This window comes from Lichenostomus cassidix, chromosome 1, assembly GCF_008360975.1.
Source record: "Lichenostomus cassidix isolate B80296 chromosome 1, HeHo_3.0, whole genome shotgun sequence".
In the NCBI taxonomy this organism is placed as follows: Eukaryota; Metazoa; Chordata; class Aves; order Passeriformes; family Meliphagidae; genus Lichenostomus; species Lichenostomus cassidix.
The window spans coordinates 77,069,565-77,092,954 of record NC_139479.1 but is presented as its reverse complement, the minus strand read 5'-3'; the positions used below and the strand labels follow the sequence as shown (position 1 = coordinate 77,092,954).

General features: G+C 38.5%; 1 protein-coding gene and 1 long non-coding RNA gene across 8 annotated transcripts; one reads left to right on the top strand and one right to left on the bottom strand.

Annotated features, from left to right (window-relative positions):
• Positions 1–813: 813 nt before the first annotated feature.
• CCDC82 (coiled-coil domain containing 82) lies at positions 814–16,422 on the bottom strand. Of its 7 annotated transcripts, none has more exons than XM_085064567.1 (8): positions 16,330–16,421; positions 15,368–15,929; positions 14,669–14,909; positions 14,261–14,353; positions 12,127–12,251; positions 11,358–11,528; positions 5,461–5,646; positions 814–4,906 (listed from the first exon to the last, which is right to left on the bottom strand). In XM_085064567.1, the coding sequence occupies exons 2-8, from the start codon at positions 15,920–15,922 to the stop codon at positions 4,841–4,843; spliced, it is 1,437 nt and encodes a 478-aa protein (XP_084920693.1). In that variant the 5' UTR covers positions 15,923–15,929; positions 16,330–16,421; the 3' UTR covers positions 814–4,840. The 7 variants fall into 7 exon arrangements, with proteins under 7 accessions (XP_084920693.1, XP_084920739.1, XP_084920730.1 ...); XM_085064613.1 differs by having other exon boundaries at positions 16,324–16,391; XM_085064604.1 differs by having other exon boundaries at positions 16,310–16,346.
• Positions 16,423–16,528: 106 nt separating this feature from the next.
• LOC146444951 (uncharacterized) lies at positions 16,529–21,415 on the top strand. Its single transcript, XR_014850994.1, has 3 exons — positions 16,529–18,572; positions 19,250–19,359; positions 21,257–21,415. It is a non-coding gene; the product is annotated as an uncharacterized LOC146444951 (long non-coding RNA).
• The last annotated feature ends 1,975 nt before the right edge of the window (positions 21,416–23,390 follow it).

Sequence of the window (23,390 nt, the reverse complement as noted above, 5' to 3'; positions counted from 1 at the left end):
TGCTTCAATCTCAACACATGCCTTGTTCATCTGTGTTTAGAAATCACATATCAAATTGCTTCAAAGTTACATTAACTCCACTGGAACGGCATATGCTTAATATCAATCCTGCAGAGGACTTTTCAAACTCAGAGCTTTGGATTTTCAGCCATTTCAATTTGCTTTTCAGTGAAGGTTCTTAGCCATTTTCATTTCCTGGGGTATTCCCAGCTAGGCAGGCTCATGTATGATGTGGCTTACCTGGCAAATTGTTTAATTTTGAAGAAGAGTCTGACTGCACCTGAGGCAGTTTTCTCATCTTTAAATTTTGGGCACAAGGAGCATGCAATTGCTGCTCTGTTTAAACTGTAAAGTGAACAATCTTGAACAGAGAATTTTTTTTTTAATTAGGAATAATTAATCCAAAGAAACTGTGTTTACATCTTATTTAATAAACAATAGAGGAAGAAACCCAAAACAACCCCATGCCATCACTTACTACCTAGACATTTACCAAAGTTCACATAAACTATTCAGGGAAGTGGAGCCACTGAAGGTGTTATTATTGGGTTCTTTTAACATAATTTCACATATTTCTCATAATATTCCTTGGCTGGTAGATCATACTTTATTACATTCTTTTGTCTAATCTCTAAATTCAGATTAGAAATTGGTATTTCTTTCTTCTCAAAGCAAAATCAGAAAGGCAACTTTTTAAAGTCTATTTTGTGTGTGCTGGATATTTCTCTTGGAATGGTATTGTATTTACAAGTGTTTGTGTAGCACACATGCACACTAGCCCACTCTGTTTATCCAGACAGACTTAAAAAAGGATAAAACTAGAAGTCTTTATTTATCCAAATAAATGTAAACTAGGGGAGTTAAGCATGGGAATTGCCTGTAATTGCCTGCTGAAGTGCTAAAAATAGCTGCTTTTTGGAAACAGGAGAAGGCTTCACTGTCGAAAAAGTGACAGTAACAGCTATCTACTATAGGCAAACAACTTTCTTTCCAAAAACTGAAGGACACAGGGAGAAAAATAATTTCTTTTCATACTTCACTGCAAGAACTGGACAAAATATAGACCAAAAAGAACCTCCTGTCCCAGAAGTACATCGTGTTAGTAAACCTGATCCTGTGCATAAATACCTTGTGTGAACTTCATTATCACCGTCTCCAGTTACCGAACTTGAACTGGAGCAGATTATCAAAACATTACAGGAACTAAAGTAATTTCCAAGTATGATCATTAATCACCTGTGCAAAGTCTAATCGCATACTGAGCTCTCTTCATTGTTCCATTAAGACAGGTACTTTATCTTAATTAGAGCTACTGATTCAAAAATTAACACTAAAAACAATTTAAAATGTCCTACTGGAACAAACATTTTATTCTCTCACCTCCTAACTCCATTCAACTTCTCTGATAAGGAAAAAAGCAGTTTGAAAGACTGGTCAGATTTCTGTTCTCCCATCATTAGATATGTGCACAAATTTTTTCTGCTAGAAATATTCTTACTGATTATTTCTATATATAGAAAGTCTCAGGAGTAAGAGTCTTCATTGTGCTTCATGCTGTACTAGCATTTGCAGGCACACCCAGAAAATTTGATCTAAAATTTTACATATTTACTCTTCTAAACAATTTTTGAACTTCCTGTGGTGAAGACAAATGTAAACGTGATGTAGTGACACTTCACATTTGCTGTCTTGTAGAAACACTTCACGTAGAACAGCCACAAAAATATTATCACTTCCTTCCATCTCAGTGAGGGCAATATCAGAGTTTAAGAGATACAATACACACAAAAACATCACATCAGCTCCTGCCAGATCACATATCTGTTGCTTACTGAAACAGAAATTGGTGATGTCAATTTGAGGCATTTTCTTGGTCCCACTGGTGATACCACAAACAAGATTAGTAATCCCATGGAAGCACTTCCTACCATGAAATTCCATTAGGATACTTTTGTATCCCTGTTACCAACAGAAAAAAACAGTGATCTGGAAAAAGAATGCCTGCAGGACCAAGAAGTAGATAGCACTCACTTTTTAGGTGAATGAAGAGGAGGTGAGAAACAAGGTCTGGGATATCAAAATATGAGTAAAATTAATAATTTGACCATTTTAGTTTTCAATCAAAATGTATGTATTCTTGGAATATTACCTGCAATCAGCAAGCTAGAATTTCACAAACTTATTCTTTACTTTGGTAGCAAACTGTTTAAATGTATCAAAATGAGAGATCAACCATTCATTAGGACAACAAAATCTTTAAGTAAAAGTCAATAGTCTTGAGAGTTTTCAGAAAATTTGTATGGTAGCAGAAAATAGGACCAGTCAGGAAGTCTCTAAGAGGCCATACTCCATTACATGGTACAGAACTCATTTCAGAATGGTTTTCCTTTGTAAGAATAAAGTTACACCAAATGTATGTAATGTTCTAGAGAAGCAAACCAAAATTTCGTTAACAGAAACAAGTGAGGTATCAAGGGGCTTTAACTAAAAGGGATATATTCAAGATGTACTCCTGAGTACTTTCAAGTTGATGGGTGTGTTCCCACCAATATTCCCAGAAGAACGGAGATGAGCGAGGAAAGGGAACAGAGAAGAAAATCTTCAGCTTTGGTAACCAGGGAGATAGATAAAAGACATACCAAACCTCAGAATTTTATGGATCTAACTCACAGGTAAGGTATGGAAAGAATATCTTCAACATAAATTTACTTGAGAGCAGATCTCAATCTCTTTATTGGGAATTTTCATGTTGGTTTTGTGTATCTTGTATCTGTATGTGGTACAAAGGAGAACTGATGCTATTAGCTCATCCTAGTAACATTTAAAACATTGCTGAATTTCAAGCCCTTACAAAAGTAAAAGCAGTTCATTTCTTAGAATGAATGCTGGGAAAAAGGTAGTGAATGACACATCTGAGGTACAGTCTCTATATAAAAAAAGCCAACAGATGTTCATTGCTAAGCAATACACCTGGCAGCAGTTGCCTACCCAATCAGCATATCTGTCCCCAGTAAAGTGGCAAAATGAGTGTGGGGATTTCTTGTGGACAAATCTATGAGACATCAGGTTTCATTATTTTTTCTACTGAGAAAGTAACCTGCTAAAAGGATTTAGAGTATTAACAGTATCTTTCACTAAGTTTTTTAGCCACAAAAGACTAATAGAGTATGTGCATAAAGTAAGATGTAGGAACAGTTACTAACAGGATTCAAAACCCTGTGCCCAGCATTTTATCTTAGGCTACATCTGATTCCTTTTATATGCAGTCCAAAATACAGGGACAGAAACATGGAATCATTTCGGTTGAAGGGACCTTTAAGGATCATAATGGCCAGGGATATCTTCCAGTAGACCAGGTTTCTCAAAGCCCCATCCTGACCTAACCGTATACACTTTCAGGGGTGGGGCATTCACACCTTCTCTGGGCAACCTGTGCCAGTGCCTCACCAACCTCACAGTAAAGAATTTCTTCCCTATGGCTATCTATACCTACCCTCTCTGAGTTTAAAACTCATCCCTTGTCCCGTCACTACAGACCTTGGTAAAAAGTCCCTCTCCATTGTTCTTGCAGGCCACCTTTCAGTACTGAAAGGCTGCAGTAAAGTCTCCAAAGCCTACCCTTCTCCAGACTTAACAACCCCAACTCTCCCAGCCTGTCTACAGCTAGCCCTCTGATCAATATAGTGACTCTCCTCTGGACTTGATCCAGCAGGTCCAGCCTTTCCTGTGCCAGGACCCCAGATGGATGCATCACTTCAGGTAGGGTTTCATAAGAGCAGAGGGGCAGAATCATCTCCCTCAACCTGCTGGCCATGCTGCTTTAGATGCAGCCCAGGACACAGTTGGCTTTATGGGCCGTAAGTGCACATTTATGGTTCATGTCCAATTTTTCAGAATGGACAACACCATGCTTAGACCTTCCTAAATCCTTGAAAATCTACTTTGTTCTGGGTTTCATGCAATTCTGGTAAGCCAAGTATCCTGCTTCTCACTAACTCCTACTTTCTGTTAAGTTACACTAGAAAAATTCTTGCTTATCTTGCATAGGCATATTAATCCATTCTCTTAGGATTGCAGTTGCTCCATGTTGCTGCCATTATGTTTGCACAATGTAACTTGATGTTTAAAATCTCAGTAAATTGCCCCAGCTGCTTATCTGAGACAGCAATGTGGGCCCATGTGTTCATTTAGATGGCTAAGCCAGACTCGGTCTGTATGACGCCTATACTGTGACTCATCACCTACTTTCTCAAGAGAGGAATGACTATTGTGCTGCAAATGTAGTCAGGACTGCAGAATATTTCCTCTGTTGCCTTGCAATTGTCTATACTGATTCCTCAAAGGAGAAATAGATCTTTGCATTTGGGTCCTGTTTGTTGTAACGATTATTCTAATTGACTGGACTTGTATATAATGAGCAAAAAGGCAGGTAAAATGCAAGTCCTAAGTTCTTGTATAACAAAACCTTACCTTTCCAAATAATGTCCACTTCAAAAGATCTCAGCATCTTCTACCTTCCATACAATGCAGGTCAATATAAATAGGTGGAAGTTTTAATTAATGAGTAAATAGATATTGAACTGATACTTCTATCAGTAGGAAACTTAAAGTGATTAATGCAGTAAGACCGGAAGGACTGATTTGGTAAAACTTTGGATTTATATTGACACAGATGAGAAAAAAAGATACAGCACATTATCAAACAGTAGTTTAAAGGCATATGAATTTAGGTGTAACAGCCTAAATAGAAATCTTGAAGTCCAGGCAGAGAAAAAGTGCATGCAGATGAATTAGGCTATTCACATTATTTAAGATGTCTTTCAAAGAGCTATATGACCTCTTAATCAATTTTCTCTTCTTGGAAATTGTCTGCATCTTCCATGTAATCTTCAAGATCATTGTATTTCTGTGAATGAAATAAAATTTGTATAACTTATCAATATTTAACAACTGTATTATGTAAAGGCTGCTCTTCCTTGTTCAGCACATGACCAAGCATGTCAGTAATAATTTAGACGCTATATCTGAATACTAAATGCAATTGTACTACAAATTGTCTTAAAATAGTTCATAAATTAGTTCTGAATAATTCAAAGTACTTCAACATAAACAGAATTCTAAAATCATCTTGCTGTTCCTCATGTACATCTTTCCCATCTTTCTAATCTACAGCTCAAGTTTGCTGTGTTGCTGCTTTCAAATGAAACAGGAACCTGCCCACCACAGCCCAGGAGATCATGCAGCTGTCAAAAAGTTTTGTGTCAAAAGCTGATACAAACTCTATGTGAGCACACAGCACACTACTGTTTGAAACATTGGGTCAGCAGAAATGGGGGAATAGTTGAGCTGAGTTGTATTATTGAAGACTGGTAATTCAGAACTGATCAATTACATCAGACATTTTATCTGAACTTACTTTTATCTGCTTGAAAAAGGATACAGGAAATAACCCAGTCATACCTCCTGAATCCACCCACTCTCTTCCAAGTGGCTGAAAAGCCGCTCTACAGTGTCTTTGACTGGTTCATCCTCAACACCATCCAATTCAGCAACAGAGCTGCAATCCACATACAACTTGTACTTGAAGTGCTTCAAGTTGTGATAAACTCTTGTACGATTTGCACACACCACACCAACCTTCAAAACCTAGGCCAGAACAAACAAATAATTCTTTCTGATAGAACTATGATTATCTTGACAATACACAGAATTGATGGGATAAACTAGTAAGATTTAACCAGTCAGTCCAGGAAATTTTCTGGAATAATGAAATAAACAGAATAACACTACATGCATATAATTAGCACAAACCCATGTAGTTTTCATACCACAGCACAAGGATTTTTGAGCAAGCAGGCAGCCAGCAAGTCCACACCATGGCAGCTTATCGGTACAGTCTTCTTGCAAACACAGTCATGTTTGTGATTGGTTGTATCCTTCCTATCTCCTGCTGCAACTCTGTTGCAAAATCACTAACACTTTAGACAACCATCATATTGTGAAAGCAGAGGAAGAGGAATTTGATGAGTTTTGCTTAATATGTAAGTACTTCCTAGGGATATGAAATACTGGTTTTAACATTTTGTAGACTGAGTAATATTCAATATTTCTTCAAGAAATACATATAAACACAATATGATATATACTTCAAAGCATTTACTTAATAAATAGAGAGGTTGAATTGAAAAAAAGTTACATCTGAACTTGAAGTTTTATACAACACAAACGTTAATCTGCAACTGTCTGGGAGGTATAGCTAAGCCATAATGCTGCAGAAAATAAAGCCTCTGCATCTCCTAGCTATTACCAGATTTATTTCTATGATTTCCATGCAAAAAATATGGAACTATCTTATTTAGTCTATGGAGCAGTTTTCTTTACAGCAGCATTTATAGATAAACAAATGGTAAATGTGCTTGTTACTACATAATCAGAGCATGGATTAGAGTAGATTTGTTATCATCTATCAGCACTAACATGAAAATACTGCATAATATATTGGTTACAAGAATCTTTGGCCATCCTCAGTGTTCACTAAGAGTACGTGAAATTGGAGGTGCGGGGAGGGAGCAAGACTGAACTTTCACCTGTGTTTAAGGACATCCTGCATTTCACAGGAGTATGTTTTGTTCCACTTCTACAAGAACAGTAATTCCAGTAGATACAATGGCAGGTCAGGAGAGGATTCTATTCCCTGTAAATGACCCACAGGTGCACTGATTACTACTCCAACCCATAGAGACAAAGCCTATCAGGTAAGAAATCTACATCTGGCTGATTTTTGGAGGTCTGGTTTTCTAAAAAAGCAACATAATTAATACATGTGTAAAGAAATTGATTTAGCTTTTCTGAAAAAAGTACCTCCTCATCAACTTTTCCTTCAAGGACAGCATTGTTTTGGACTGGTGTCTTGTCACACCTTTGCATAACAAGTATGTAAATGGTTAAAGGTCAAAGTTCTTTGCATCAGTAATGCAAGCTGCAATTGTATTGCTGTTTCAGATTACATGCACATATATATACACACTTATATTTAAAGGAATCAACTAAGTTTTAAGTTGCAAAATTATTTCTTCTGAGCCACAACAGTGATACCTTTTATTGCCACCATTGGTAATAATCCGAATACTCTCAAATTACAATAACGTTAAGTTTTAATTAATGCTTACAACCTACATTTTCAGGGAGCTTTTCTGAATGCATGACCAAATGTTTATATCTGTGAGCAGCTCCCCAAAGCACCTGACCTACTTGTGCAATCTAGCACCAACTCTATCTGCTGACAATGAAAGTAATAAAAAAGCTTATTTATTAAGATTATGTAAACAAAATCTATATGTGTTATTTTCATATTTTCTTAAATATATGAATATATCCTTATTTGTTAAATATAATAACTGGCAGCTCAGTGGATATCAGCAGGCATAATATCACTGAAGTCAAAAAAGACAGAGTCACTTAACAGAACTTTTGATCTGACCTACAGTAAGTGGTTATTAACTGAAATTTTAAACTTTTTGAGATTAAAAATGCCTATTACTATATTTTAATTTTCTACTGATCATGTACATATCGTACCTATATACAGTTCCATTTTCTAGTACCCCCAAAACTGAAAAACTAAGGCTTGTGTTCGGTGGTGCAGGTGCTTCTGAAGTGCAAGACCTACCAACCAATGCTGAGCCTCGACTAACTCAAATTAGAAGCACCATTTCAAATACTGCAACAATCAAGAACAGAGCTGCAGTGTCTTGTAGAGCATTGCATAACTTTCAAGTATCCCGAGCAATGAGGTGTGGCACTTGGAACATTCTGTGATACAAAATAGGAGATACCATCTTGTATCAAACTGATGGCCCAGTTTTTTTCCCCATGACAACAGCTAGCAGGAGATATTCAGGAAGTTAGTATAAGATCCAGCACAAACAATAGAATGATCATAAGATTACCACACATTTTCTGGCAGTCAAGAGTTAAGACAGTCTGTAACATCCCAAATATCATGTTCCATAGTGTGAAAGAACCTTCCCCAAGAACCTGTCTAATCCATTTTGGGACCCAATACTATTTTTCCCTTCCAAAATATCCTGTGGCAGTGAATTTCATAGCTTATTTATGTGTGAGGTGGAGAAATGCCAAAGGCAAATGGCTAAATATTGTATAAATGTAACTATGTATTGTGTTTTTAAGCAAGAAAGATAGTCTAAAAATACAACGCTATTTCAGAATGCAGCTTTGGAAAGAATCTCAGTACTGTACTCATTCTAATTTTTCCCTCTCGCAGTTCTCAGTCCCTCTGTGTTAATGCTTAACTTATCTACTCAAGCTGGCCCTATCAGCCAAAGTTGTGTTAAATCACTTTGTATGGAATGCAGGAGCATGGTTGGACAATAGCACAACATTTGGCGGCTGAATCCACATCCTCTAAGCATGCTTATAAACAAGACTGAGAGAGAAAACAGTTTATAATCTAGGTGACATCAGAAGCAAGGAAGTGTGGGGGATACCTACATCTCTAAACCTTTTGATTCTCCCTGACCATGGGGAAATGAGAATTGGCATCTACACAGTCAACAATCACTGCAAGCCTATGCAAAACTGGAACAGCTGTTTCTCTTCTCTTTCTACTGGCAAAGCAGAATACTTCAGAGATGAGAGAAAAGGAAAGTTTTATGCAGAAGAAGGGGGTTGGAGGTCTTTTTGTTCTCTTCATATCCACTTTTCTTGGGTATTTTCAAACAAGTCTATAGAAAATAGTCCAACTATGTGTTTCCGTTCAATTTGATCTGTCAGTTCTGAACTGCCTTCTCCATCAGTCAATTAAATTTGTGAAACAGCAGTTTTATGTAGCTCCGTGAGCCTTTTTTTTCTTTCTTTTTTTTTCCTAAATTGGCAGGACAAGTTGATCAATGCATTGGCAGCAGAACTTTAAAAACAACTCGAGAAGAGTACTTTCAGCAGTCTGAATTGCATGTCACCATAAGAACACAAACGTGGCATTACAAGACACTATCAAATATGACTAGAAAAGTGCTCAATTACTCTCTCTCCTGAGTCTGCTTAACAGCCATTGAGCTATACTGAGCATGCACAGAGCAGACATGTGCTCAGATGCTGGTGTACACAGGGTTAAAAAAAGCTCTCATTTTGTACTGCTAAGCTGAAGAGGATAAAAATGAACTATCAAGTTAGTTTAATATTCCATAAGATATTTCAAGTTTTTTTCCAAAGTGAAAAATAGCCAACACTTTATGCAGGATATTTGGTCAGCAGTGAGGGAACTGCTACTGTTATTTCCACACTTAAGTTGGAACTTGAGAAAAGATTAAATTCTTGTGCTAGTTCACTTATTATTTCTGGTTAGGTAAGGCAAACACTTCCCACAAAAAACTGAGTATTTTTAAATTAGTAATCTGCAATTAGACACCTGTATGTAAGGAAGAATGACTGTAGCTGGGACGATTGCAGAGCACTTACTGTTTTCCTGAAATAAACAAGGGGAGAAGCCTAGCTGGAAAAGCCTAGCTCTCTTGACTATCATGCACATACATACTTTTAAAAACAGAGTATCACCAACTGCTTCACAGAAGGGTCTGTAATCTAAGAAAACCTCTGGCACAGATTTTCAAGCTCCTGCATTACATGCAGAGACCTGTATGATGACAAAAAGATAACCATAGTGACACCTCTCAAATCTCTAAGTTAAAGAATTTGCAAACATCCAAACAATACAGGCTTGAGCTTCAGTAAGGTATACTCCCTGTTTGACAATGGCTTCATTTCATTCTTACATAAGAAATTCTATTATACCTCATTACCAAATATACTGAAAAAAACCTTTGTTCCAAAACGTTTTTATTTTCAACAAATACTGAGAGAAACTTCAGCTGTATTCAAAAATTCTTTTACACTCAGAAATAAAATAACATCTGCATCTCCTGAAAGGGAAGAAAGGCAGAACTTGGACATCAGCTTGGTACTTGGTAAACAACTGTAGCAATATTTTATTCTTGATAAATTGTGTGCTTTGAGTTTATCACAAGAGGTCATGAATTGCATTACTTAAGAAGGTCATGCATACCTAATCATAACAATTACGTGTAGCTGCAAATTTGAAGGGAAGGTCTCTAAATATTAGAAACACCCAGGTTCTTCAGAGTCAAGCTGTTCAAAAGCTTTTGAAAAAAGCTCAGCTGTGAAATAAAATTATATTAGCCTATTATTAAATTATTTCAGGTGACTTTTAAGTCACCCAAAATGACTGCCTAATGGAACATCATATTCCATGAAAGATGCCTTTTAGTCAAAAAATATAATTTGGTCCAAAATGTTCTAGTAGTGACAACTGAGGGAGAAATAGATGCAAGACTACCTAAATGGAAGTGTTCTCTAGTTTGGACAAGCAGTTCTGATAATGCAGTAATAGGGAAAAGGCTCTAACAAAAAGTATTGATGTAGGTAGGAACAAGTCGTGAAAGGAGATCAGCAACTGCAAGTGTCAATGCATCTGAGATGCCAAGAGGCTTTGTCCTGAGTGAACAGCTATGTGGGAAATAGCAGATGTGGGAAAAAATCTGAAGAATGAAACAGTAAATTCTGACAAGCAGTTGGACTATTAGGGTGACCACTACTCTGTTTCACTCAACGTTTGAGCCTAGAGCAGACAGACAAGAACTGTTGGAGTGCACATGGACCCTATAAGTGCTAGAGGCAGAGCAGGCACAGAATCAGCAAACCTATTGACACAGTGTAGAACAAACCTTGCAACAATATAGAAAAGACAATCAGTCTTTCAATGGAGATAGTTGTCAATCATACAGAAAGTTACTTTTACAATGTTTCTGAGAGCTATTCAATGCAAGATTCCTGCTGGGAAATGCTTAAGGGCTCTGTAGGCATACACAAAGCTAAAAGGCTTTTTCATTAAGGGGCAGAGGTGGGGAGGAAACAGCAACGGGTCACTGTGATGCAGGCAAAACCAAAGGTCATAGAAAAACATCTGATTTATTTTCTTGATAAAAGTTGGATTTATTTGAGGATAATTTTCATTACCTTTTTCCCAACATATAAGAAAGGGGGAAGGGAAGGGAAGGGAAGGGGAGGGGCAGGCAGAGGGGAAAGCCTCCATTCATTTTTCCAAGTTTTATAGGAACTTCCTTCATAAATCGTAGCTAAATCAAAGACTATACTCCTCCAAACCGCAAAACGTTCTTCATATTTAAAAATTAATAGGGTTTACACATGGATCTGTAATAGCCTAACACTTGCATCTAACATTATAGACGTCAGATGTGTTGATAGGTGATTTTCTGTAATACTTCATAAAGCTTAAAAATAGAGGGCTGGTTTGAAATTACCTGTTTGTCATCTGACATGAAGTCATCCACTTCCAAAGTTTTACTATTATAAAGCCTTCCAGAGAGCATCACACTGAACTTACAACACCGCTTCAATTCACAGGCCTGACAAGACATATTTTTGGTATTTTTCAAGCTTATGTGAACATTTGGGTAACAATCCACACGCTCCTGAAAAACAGATTCCAAATAACATTAAAGAATCTCTGTAAACTGAATGATGCCTTGAATAGGCTGCTGAGTACTCTGTACTCACACAAAATTAGTCCAAGAGAAATGAGAGAGATTCAAATATCCATTATTACAGTGATTACTAGATCATCACACCTATCACACCAATACACTTCTGGTAATATACATACAATGACTAATTACTCTCTACTGACTTAATTTTTTGTAGTAGCAGTAGTAGAAGCTTCATGATGAACATACTAGTTTATCTTTTTGTGGGAGGAGGATGAAATTTTGTTATAACATTTAATTAGCAAGTCACAAAAATCCTGAAAAAGTCATCTGCTGAAGTTAGCAGGGGATACATTCAGGTAGCTGAGAACAGATTCTGTTCTGCTACCTGAATGTTTATCCGGTTATAAACACATAAAATATTTCTGATATTTATATAAGCATCAAAACAAACTATGTAAGTTAAAGAACAATAGTTTCTATTAAAAAGTATATATAATTATAGTGACGGTTGAACCTTTACAGAGAATTAGAGTATTAAAATGATTTGGGGGCCACTTCAGTATTTAAAGTAGAATCTACACACCTTGTATCGATCTTTCCAGCGACTTCTACAGATTAAGTTCTCCAGACGAGGCTGAATGAAGCGGTTGTCCAAATAATGAAGTGAGAGCAGCATATCTTGTGCATACTTCTTTCGTCTTGTTCCATCTGTTCAGTGAGAATCATTACTAATTTGCTGACCAACCTACGTTGTACAAGTTTCTTTAGACAAAATTTTCAAGGACATTATACTTCTTCATTGCTAAGAACTATGAATGATTTTACTAAACTATTACTCAATACATTTGCTACTGTTATCCATGAGAGTGATCCATACAACCCATGCCTCTTGATAAAGGGATATATTTGATTATTTTAAAAGGTGTATATTAATAAACTCTACAATCAAGTCAAAAGTTCTCATCCCTAATGGAGATCCATTCACTCAATCCCATTAAAAGAACAGAAAAGGAGAAAGTGTGTGGCGGAATGTCTTGCATTTTAACCAATCTGTTTAAGTTGTTCATAATGAATAAGGGAAGTGGTTGAAATCCATGATAACAAATTGCTCTGAGCTACTTCAGAACACAAATTTTGACAACTCTCTTTGTCACCTATGAAGATCACAGAGCAACTGACTTTTACTTCAGCAGCACAGTCAGATGCCTTAAGTTAGGCAGCATAAGTACTTACTCAACTAAAATAAATAAAAAAGCATGATGATGAGTAAAACTACCACTATTCCACTACTGTTTCCCAAATACATGCTGGACTCCAGGAATTAAACAGGACTTCCCTAGATGCAGGCCAATGCATACTGTCCTGGAACTTCAGCATGTACACACATAAAACTTAATTCAGCTACCTTCCTATGTCTCCTAGCAAAGCTGTTAGCAAAATAAAGCAGAGCTGAGAAGAACCAGTGGCTATCCAGTAGTAGTTAACTGTCATTACAGTCACTATAATTGCAATTAACTGTTTTTCCGTGTTCACTTTACACACACATTTGCAGTATGAGCTTGAAGAGGCTGTGCTAGACCACAAAACAAAATCCCTTTGAATAAAAAGCAAGTGTGAACTCAAGTACTATAGTAGCTGCTCTTGATTAAAAACCAGTGAAGAGATTCACTTCCATTAACTCAGAACAATCTATTCTACATTCTAAAAATATGTTTTTTGTAATGCTAGACTATGTTCATATAATGTTCATGTACAACCTCCAGCTCACCTAGAGAGCTCATTTACTTCCAGCAACTTGGCAGTAAGTTGTTACATTTTACACAGCAGATAGAAATTGAAATAGAAGGAAACTATTACAACATTAATCTGGCAAAGTTTACTTATTACTTTTCATAAGCTTGTTTTTACTTGTTGAAACAAAACAAACCAAACACCTGAACTAGCAGTGGTAGATGGAAGACATTTTTAGCTCCAAGAGTGTACAACCTTTATTCTGAGGTCTGTGGTGTACTTCAGTTTCTCCATTCCCTCTTAGTTCCTGATGACACCAAAACCTTCACTCTTTGGCACTTTACTGACTCCTTCCACCATCTGACACTGAGAGTCCTCTCCTTAATCCCATCATTACAGTGTTTATGAAACTATGTGTGAGGCTGTCAGTCAGCCCCACTAGGCCAAATGCCAAAAAGTACTTCCTCAGAAAGAATAAGACAAGTACTGACTGCAGCTGAAGTTTATGTATCTGAAATGTTAAAAAAAAAAGGAAAAAAAATCTGAAGTAGAGTAATTACCATAACTAAAATTATTTATTATCTATCAAATTCCTAAGAAAAAAAGCTGTGAAGCACAATACATTTTGACAAACTAGCTGACCTTGCAATGTTTTCATTGAGATACCTGCTTTGAAACTAATTTGTTTTTCATGCTGGAAAGGTTACTACTGATTAGTAACACAGAAACACATTCCTACATCTCAAAAAGGCATTTTAAGCCTTCTATGCTTAAAATAATTAAGTCTACACATTTTTCCAAGATTACAGTATCATTTTCAGATAGAGTCCCCTCTGGCCTCCCCCACCAAAGTTAGATAACAGGAAAGCCACAGATTTCAGGGCCCTCATTTTTATACTCTAATCAGGAGAAACACCTTTCCCTAGAATAAATGGCTTTGTATAACTTTGAATGTGTGATTATATTGTTTAATGCAATTTACTTACCATATAATGAGCTCAGAAAAGTGTCATCAATGGCATTTATGAGGAAAGCCTTTACTATTCTTTTGAAGTGTACATAATGATCACAGCGAGATACTGGGAAGAAAGCAATACGACCAAAATTTACCAAAAGAAAGAAAAAAAATCCTAAATCAGACCAACTTAGAAAATTTGTGCAATAAGGTTTCCCTTCCTTCCCCCCAACTTATACTCTCTCTTTAATTAGATACCGAAAGATGGTAAAAGTTTACTGTGGAAATCAGAATGCTTTCACAATAAATTGAAGGCTTTTAGATACCTGCTTTTAAATATCATATCCTGTTCCTTAGTATTTGTACTTAGCCCATTAATTTTCATTACAGTACTATGAGCAAATTATAGATAAAGAATCATCAGTAATTTTGATCTTACACTGTGGGACGTAGTGTGCCAGCAGCTCACTGTTTGATGGATTTGGTTGCTTTTGATGTGGCTGATTTTCACTCTTCACGTGCTCTGTGTTGTCATTGTCACCATAACCATCACTGCTGCCTTCCTCTTCCTCTACTATAAAATCTTTCATGCTGTCATCGTCAGTTTCACTACCTTCTGATGGTGTGAGGGGCAACTGACAGAGTGGTTCCTCTTCTATTTCTGCTTCACTATTAGAATCCTAATTAAATTTTGAAAAGTACTTCAAACATAAGAATTTTCACTATTTGCACAGGCAAAATACTAAATACACCAGCTAATATTTTTGACCATCTAATAACACAATTTGTTCAATTAAAAAGACAGCACACATTTCCAATAAATGCATCATTCTGCACTAGATGACAATTACTTTCAGCTTTAAATTAGCTATTCCCATGTACCTCTCTTTAGTCTATTTCTAGGAATTAAGCTAACATGAGATCTCGAAGTTACTTCAGCAGGTATTCTGCTGATAAAAATAATTTGATTGATTTTCAGCAGTCAATATTGTTATCTAGTAAACATGACTATAAAAATATTACAGAACTACTCATTTGTCAGGCATTCAAACCCAAAAAATCCCACTGATTTATATCTCTTAACCTTTCCTCACATTAAATATTTTCTCCAATTAAATTTCAAAGACAAAACCCAGACCTCACAAATTGCACTGCTGCAGGATCTCCGAGCTGCGCTTTGTCTTGCAAGTTCTTTCAATTTTGCAAGCACTTTCTGTTTCCTATTAGTAGAAACATTCTCTGTAGGGCATGTTTTATCAGGCTGCTGTTCTTCAGAACTCTCATCATCATCCATTACACAGGGGCGCTTGGCAGCAACCTTTCTAACAAGTATGTCACTGTCCTCGCTTTCATCGCTGTCATACATGACAGAAGTGCTCAACCTCTTACGCTTTCCAGGCACAATGCACTCATCCTCACCATCTTCTGTTCCTTCCCCACTCTGGTCTTTTTTCTCTCCCTGATCTGAAAGACTGTTCTTCACAGTGGGTTGATCTTTTTCATCTTCTTCACTTTCTGATGTGGTAGACTCTTCCTCCTCCTCAGAGCTGGCTGAGGATTCATCACTGCTGTCAAGCAGAATGAGCTCCCTCCTAGTGCGGCGCCAATCCACTCGGGATTTGGCTGGTGGCAGCTCTGTCCCTGCTGTCTTATTTCTCGTTTCGTATCTTTTGACAGCTGCTTTTACCCCCATCGGAAGGCTGTACCAAAATATAAACCGGCAGAAAAAAGCACTTATTACATTGTGTGCCATTCAAAGGAAAAAAAACCAACCCGTATGAGCATACATATTTTGCTCCATAGGCGTATGCCTTAGCAGTACCGATACGGGACGCGGAACCAGCACCAAACACAGCTCAGCACGCACAGTAACTTCTCTAGCGGCTACACCTCACTCGAGGCACGCCGAAGCGCCCGGAGCGGCTGCAGGAATGGGGTCCGGGGCGCCGCTCCCGCTGCCATGGCCGCTCCCGGCGCCGGGCGGCTGCAGGCCGCTGTGGGCCCGGCCCGCCTCGGGGCGCGCGCTCGGGGCACGCGCGGAGACCCTCCCGCGCCCCCTCAGCTCGCGCGCCGCCGTTACCGCGCGCGCCCCGCCGTTACCGCGCGCCGCCGCTTCCGGCCGCCGCTTCCCGCCGCGCGCCGTCCCCGCCGCCGAGCACGGGCTCCCGCCCCCTCCACCGCTCCTCGCACCGCGATTGGCTGCCGCGCCTGTCACTCATCCCGCCGTGATATTTACGGAAGTGCTGTCACGCCGCGGCAGGGGTTGGGAGGAGGGTTGTGTCTGGCTTGGCGCGCAGTGGCGGGCGAACTGGAGGTAATGAGTTCGAGTCCCGCCTCGGCGCCCTCCCGGCGCATCACCGGGAGCTCGCAGGCAGCGCCGTCGTGGGATGGTTTAGATGTTTGTGCCCGTCCTGGGTGCATTCCCGAGAGCAGTCCGCGTTGGGCTTGTGAGGTTCGGCACCTCCCCAGCGGGGCTGGCAGGGAGCAGCGCTGGGCCGAGGCGCCCCGGCACAGCAGCTCCCTCAGCAGCCCTGGGAGCAAGCCCGGCGGGTTTGTGAGGGGTGGCTGAGGGCGCTGGGGGTGGTTATTTAGCCTGGAGGAAAGGAGGCTCAAGGGGGCCCTTATCGCTCTCTAAACGGCCTGAAAGGAGGGCGTAGCAAGGGTAGGACGAGAGGTAATGGCCTCAAGTTGTGCCAGGGGAGGCTTAAATCGTACATTAGGAAAATTTCATCTCTGAAAGGATGGTCAAGCATTCTAACAGGCTGCCCAGGGAAGTGGAGGAGTCATTGTCCCCGGAAACGTTCAAAAGACCTGTGGATATACAGCATTTGAAGGCAGGTTTAGTGGTGAACATGGTGTTGGTGCTGAGCTGGTGGTTGGGTCGGATGATCCCAAAGGTCTTTTCCAGCCTTAACCGTTCTATGATTCTGTGAATAATGACCTTCTGCTGGATTTCTGCATGAAGCATCTTTGAATAGGACGCTGGATTCTGTTCAAAGCTAATAAGCTTACAGATGCATTTTAATTGCAAGATTAATGCCTCAAATTTTCTCTGCTTTGCTTGGTCTGTGGCAGAAAACTGCCGTTACCTTGGAACTCATTCTGCTGACATATTTTTGTACTATTTTAACAAGATCTTGTAATTGGCTTCCATATATTTCTTTAAATACAGCTGCTAACAAAACCAAAAGGAGAGGAAATCCTGGAAAGGAAAGACAGGTATTTTTCATCATGAATTTGATACGGTGAAGAGGTGTGTGCAGGTGGGTTGAATTCCCACCAAAATGTTTATATTGGAAGGATTATAGTGATTATAACTCAAGGATTATATTGCATTAAGGGATTTAGAGTCCTGGGCTGGCATTTCTTTAATTGCTTTACATTTAAAGTCAGTACGTGAATTTTCACATAAATAAACGGATCAGAGTTTTCCCATGATTTATTATTTCCTCCAAAGTGTGGTGGAAGTTAACATTTCAGGGTACTGCTCTGTCCTTGGTTTCCATCACATTTCTTGCTTCCAACGTCGCCACCTTGTGACAAAAGGCATGAAGGAATCCTGGTAGTTTTACTCCTGTAGAACAGCACACGGAAATAATGTAATTACACAGAAAATATGCTATGTAACTGAAGAAAATATATAGTAAATACGTTTTTTTCCTACTTCAATGACATGAGGAGTTTCAGTTATGAGTGCTGGCTTCTGAAGGACAGCAAAAAGTTTTTGCTGTTCACAATACTTATATCCTGATTTTTCTGATGATTTTTCAAGTGAGCCCCAGTCCCAGGGGAGTCTACAGCATGGGGTCATGTGCATCCTTAGACTTTAGTCGCAGAATTCAGTCAAGAGACAAGTTTTCCAAACAGACCAATTTTCCTCAGAACTCCTTTTCTAAATATCTTAATATGTTCCCTACACATTAAGGAAACTTGTTTGTCTCACAGAAAATAAACACTGTTGATTTTCATGTGCAGCATAGCAATTTTACTGAGTTTGTGCAGTTACTATGCCAAGTGATGGCGACAGCATCTCCCCAGTATAGAGTTTTATATTTTACTGGGGTATTCCAGTCCTGTATGATTTTAGATAATAAAGAAGTTATTATATGAGAAACTTTAAGTGGCAGCCCCTAATAGCCCCTTCTGTTGCTGGCTGCTTTAGCCACTGAGCATATTCTCTGCTGCTTTCCAGCTGATCTGTTAGCTGTCTGGCTGTTGCTGAGTTCACACTGCAGTTTCTCTGGAGCTTTAGCTCTTCTGGGGCTCAGTGATGTACAGGGTTATATGAACATTCCTTCCACAAAACAGACCCTTCCTGCCTGGGGTATTCTCCTTTCCCTAAGGTAAGCAATGGGAAGCTCACAGCCCACAGTTCCCAGGGACTGTTTCCTGCAGCAGTGCAGCATTTGCAAATGCCCTGTGACTCCCAGGCATACTGAGCATTAGGTTGGCTCACGCCCAAATAGTAATGCTGGAATTTACCCCAACTGCAAAAAAGAAAAAAATCCCAAAACAAATAAAGCAACTTGAAAAGCTCTTTTTAATTTTTAAACTTATGGAGATGTTCAGCCTGGCTGGAACTGGTGCAGCTGACAAAGTTGCTCTCTGACAGATTGCAATAGCTCAAGAGCATGTTACAGCTCAAGGCAAGTCACCTCTGACTTTGACAAGAGGTTTAGGCAGTGGCACCCATGACAATGAGCTTTAATGCTTTTGAAATAAATTTTCAGCATTGCAGGTCCTTAGAGGGGACTTTTTACTAGTCACCAGCGTATGTCACTAGGGATTCCCCATCCCTATACCAAACCCCCTGCTCGGTCCATTTATGTCATGTATTAAATAGAGACACAAATTAACCACACAGCAACAGTTTTATCACCTGAAAGAGCTGCTAGGACTCATAGGGAGGTCCCCAAATAAGACTATACCTGAAATGTTGAAATTGAATATAAGGTGATCTTTTCATTTTTTTGTTCTTTTATTCTTTCTCTCTGTCTTCATTGAACTCAACCTCCTGCAGGCTACATGAAGAGCATATTACAAGGGACTAACTATCTTGCATTTCTCTGCCTCCTGTGTCTTGTCAATGGAAGACCATTTCCCCAATTTTAGGGAGAATCCCTGCAAATGGTAAGCCTGCCAAAAGCCCTTTGTAGCTATTGGCGCACTTTGACATGATTCTTTTAATTTTGTTGCTATCACTCTTTAGTCAGGTAGCAACAGAGAAATTGACCTTAATAGTCATAATTTTTTAAGGCAAAGCATTTTAAGATTCCACTTCAATGCCTATTTTAAAGAATGTACATCTCCATTTAGAAGAAGTATGTTTCCAAAAGTTTCCTGGAGCATAGAGTTTTCATAGTAATTCTAAAGTCCCCCCTCCCTCCCACTTTTGTGAATAGCATAACTTTTCTCAGAGACTGGCATTCATTTCTGCACAGAAGCCTTTTTAAGGAATTAAATGGGGTTTATGAGATCCTTAATCCTGATTCTAGCTCTTTGTGTGGTGTTGAATTTCACAGAAAGCATGAATTTCAGACAAAAGAGACCAATGGAGTTAACATTTAATCTTTCTGAAGCACTGAGAGCTTTCTGGTCTTGTGAGATCCTGAAATGATGTTTCATATACAAAAGTTTTCTTTGTGTGTCTTGCAGGCTGGATCACGATTACTAGATGACTTGCATGGTGTTGTCAGCAGTACCTTTGGGAGCTCTTGTCCCCGCTACTTAAAAGTCCTAACAGTTGATAAAATGTGTAGTTTACCTTGCTGTTTGTGTATGTAAGTTAAAATCTTTTATCTTCAGTGCCTGAAGCATATACAATCTAATATTAGGAGGGTATGAAGATCACCTCTCTTTTGATCCAATTCTATTCTAGTAGAACTCAGTTTATTCTATTTTCACTGCCCTAAGATTTTAGACATACCTCGGTCTTTCAAAATCACATTGAGTATGAATTACACCCTTCTGTGTTGAAGTAAGAGACTGGGGAATAAATAGAATTTGATGTTTACCTGGTGCTGGTGTAAGGCTGAGACATTCCTACACAATCCTGGAGAGGTTCTGTTTGAATGATGTCGAGGTTTAAATTATGCTGGCCATAACTTGACCATGTTGATGTGCTGAGTTTTGAGCAAGAGCAAATCAAGGCATAACTTACTAGCATCCACAAGAGCTGTATAATGAAGGTTAGCAGTTTTATGCATTGAGGGGAGTGGTATTTCATCCTACTTTCAGAGTTTTTCACCTTCATTTTACTATTTCCTGAAGAATTGACTTTACCTTTTGTGTAGTTTCTTTTTGTCACAAATGAAGCAAAACCTGTTGGCTGCATTGCTTTAGCTGGAATACAGTCCTTTTGCTAGGAGGAATATGATGAGTCATGATGTGTGACCAGAATAGCTGTGCTGTTAAAATTGCCGAGAGTAGATGGAGTTCCACCCTTAAAACTGTGCTTAGGTACTTGAATATATTCAATCTGTGGTGGCAGAAACAAGGGGCTCTTAGAATAAACTGCAGGGGCAAAAGTATTTGTCTGCTTTTTAGTTCATCTGCACCAACTTATTACCATGTTATGTATCAGAGTCTCTGTGCCTGCAAAAGCCTTTCAGCTTTAACTGAGCCTTCATTTTTGGCCTGGCTTGATTAATGGCTGTTAAAAGCCTTCTTTTGTGTTTTCCTTGCATTTTATATATAGTATTTAAACTGTAATGAAGAGAACACCTGACTGGTTAACCTAAACTGCATGTACAAGAGGATACCAAAGCATACACAAACAAACTGACATCTCTACATTTCTTATTGTGCCATTTATTTCTTATTTAGTTGAGGGAAGGAAGGTGAGGTAACCCTATTTATAAGGAGGTGCAATTTACATATTCTATATAAAGGTTAGAATTCTATTAAATTGATTTGCGTAATAGCAAAGTCAGAATAAAGGATTGTTTCATCCTAGGGCTGATGGTGGTTCTCCAAGATTTGCTATTTGATATAGCACCTTTCATCTGAAGTTATTGTTTGTATATAGATCCTTGGCAATAAGAAGAGATACAGGTATCAGGACAGTTGCAGACAGACGAAGTTTTGAGCCTTAACCTGCTCTGGTGGAGCCAACAACAAAAGTTCAACCACACAGATTCAGACCCTGAAAGATCAACACAGGAAAAAGACACATGAAAAGGTTCACAAGAGAAAGCAGGTTTGCCTGAGTGTTCTTTGAAATAGATATAATAATATATTTTAAAATGTAATTTTAATTCTAGATTTACATGTTTCAACCATATGAAAAAAGTAGATCACATGGAGAGTTCTTTCATTGTTTAAATAATTAAAATAGAAGATGGATTTTCACTTTACATATTAGTCTCTGAAATTCTTTAATTTTTCTATTTATTGTGAAATTTGCACATCTGCTCTGGTTCAGTATTTTCCCAGCCTTCCCTTACATTCTGTTGTATCTACTTGCCTCTCATTCGAGAATTGGCCTGTTGCACAGCAATGCTGAATTTTTCATCATTAAAATCTGTGAATCTTTCAGCACAGCTGGGGATACATGTACAAAATAACAGTATTAACAACATGTATTATGTATCAAAAGTACCCAAAAGCAAACTGTAAACAAGACAGACACAAATCTTCGTACCTGGTAAGTATCAAATATGATGTTCTTAAGCACAAGTTCTTTGTAAGTACAATAACTTCTTGTTTTCTCAACAAGCTGTGTCCTTAATAAGTATGGTCTTTGCAGACACCAGATGGTGCAATGGATTTTTTCCTCACCCTAACTCTGTATTTAAAGTTTACCATCCTTTCTACTCTATGCTTGTTCCATCCCTCCAGAAATAGCCTTTGAGTTCACGTGAGCCTAGCTTACACGGTATTGAGGTTGGGCTGTGGTCTCTGGTAAGCCAAAAGGAAAAGCCAAATGAAAGAGTGTTACACAAACCTCCTGTCTTGAAATTCTGCCTAGAAATTATAAAAACCACAGAGCAGTAGATAGAGGCCAGCACAGGATCTCAGCTGCTGAGGTCATCCACTTCCTTTGAGATTATATAAATCAGAAATATATAAACCTCTACCACCATTCCCCACACGTCCCAACAGTACTTAGTGCAAAATAGCAGCATTTTCAGCAAGGTGAAATAGGCCTGAAAAAAAAAGCCATTAACTAAGTAAGCAGTCACAGACTGAATTGCCCCTGAACACTGCAAATGATGAAATAATTTGGTCATGTGAAAGGCCTCAAAGACCTATGCCCTTAGATTTTTATCTTAGATTTCTTAGGGTAGTGTAGTTTTTCAGTTCCTTTCCCATGACTTTTCTATTTCTGATGTTATCTAAGCGTATGTGACATACTTTCCTGTCGAGATCTAGGGGTACATAGTTCATTAACTGGTGTCTTATATTTTAGCTATACAACATGCTTAAGGACTGTCATGGCTACTTTTTAAGCACATGGGGATATTGCAGGAGGGAAAGAAAGTTCTTGGTGGGGAGTGTTGGCAAAGTTGCTTTTATTAGATATGGATGTTTTGCAGTAGCTTAACTTTAAAACTAGTGCTGACTGTAATTTTCATTTGTTAAAAGGCTTTTGTATCCCCCACCCCCCTTAATTTTTGTGTATTTTGGCTTGTTAAAACAAAATCTGATTATTGCTTTTTATAAATTCCCATAAAAGATTTAAACAACTTCTTTCTGTCTGAAGAGAAATCTCTCTCTCTATCCTACCAATATTGGTTATATAACCAATTATGAGCAAAACTGGTCATAGTGAAAATTTTACTTGAGCTGTCTATTTTTGCTTATACCAAACACTTTGGAATTTCTTACATATGAATGTAGTCATATGCAATTACAGGGATTTTTGCCTTCACATAAGGTTCCTCCTGCAATATTAGGGCATAACATATTTTGAGATGATGCTTTTCTTACGGTATTCTTTTTTTTTTGGCTCCATTAAACTTAAGTACCTCACACTTGAAGGTAAAATGGTGGTTAAAATGACATGTTAAATTCCAAGTATCATATCTGCAAACTGCTTAATATTGTTTGTAAACAGAGGAGTGCAGAGCAGAACACTAGAATGCAATTGTACAATTGCTGGGTCTCTGTTTTGCCCACGTACCTTGTGCAGCTCAAACCACAGTGACCTGTGACAGTTA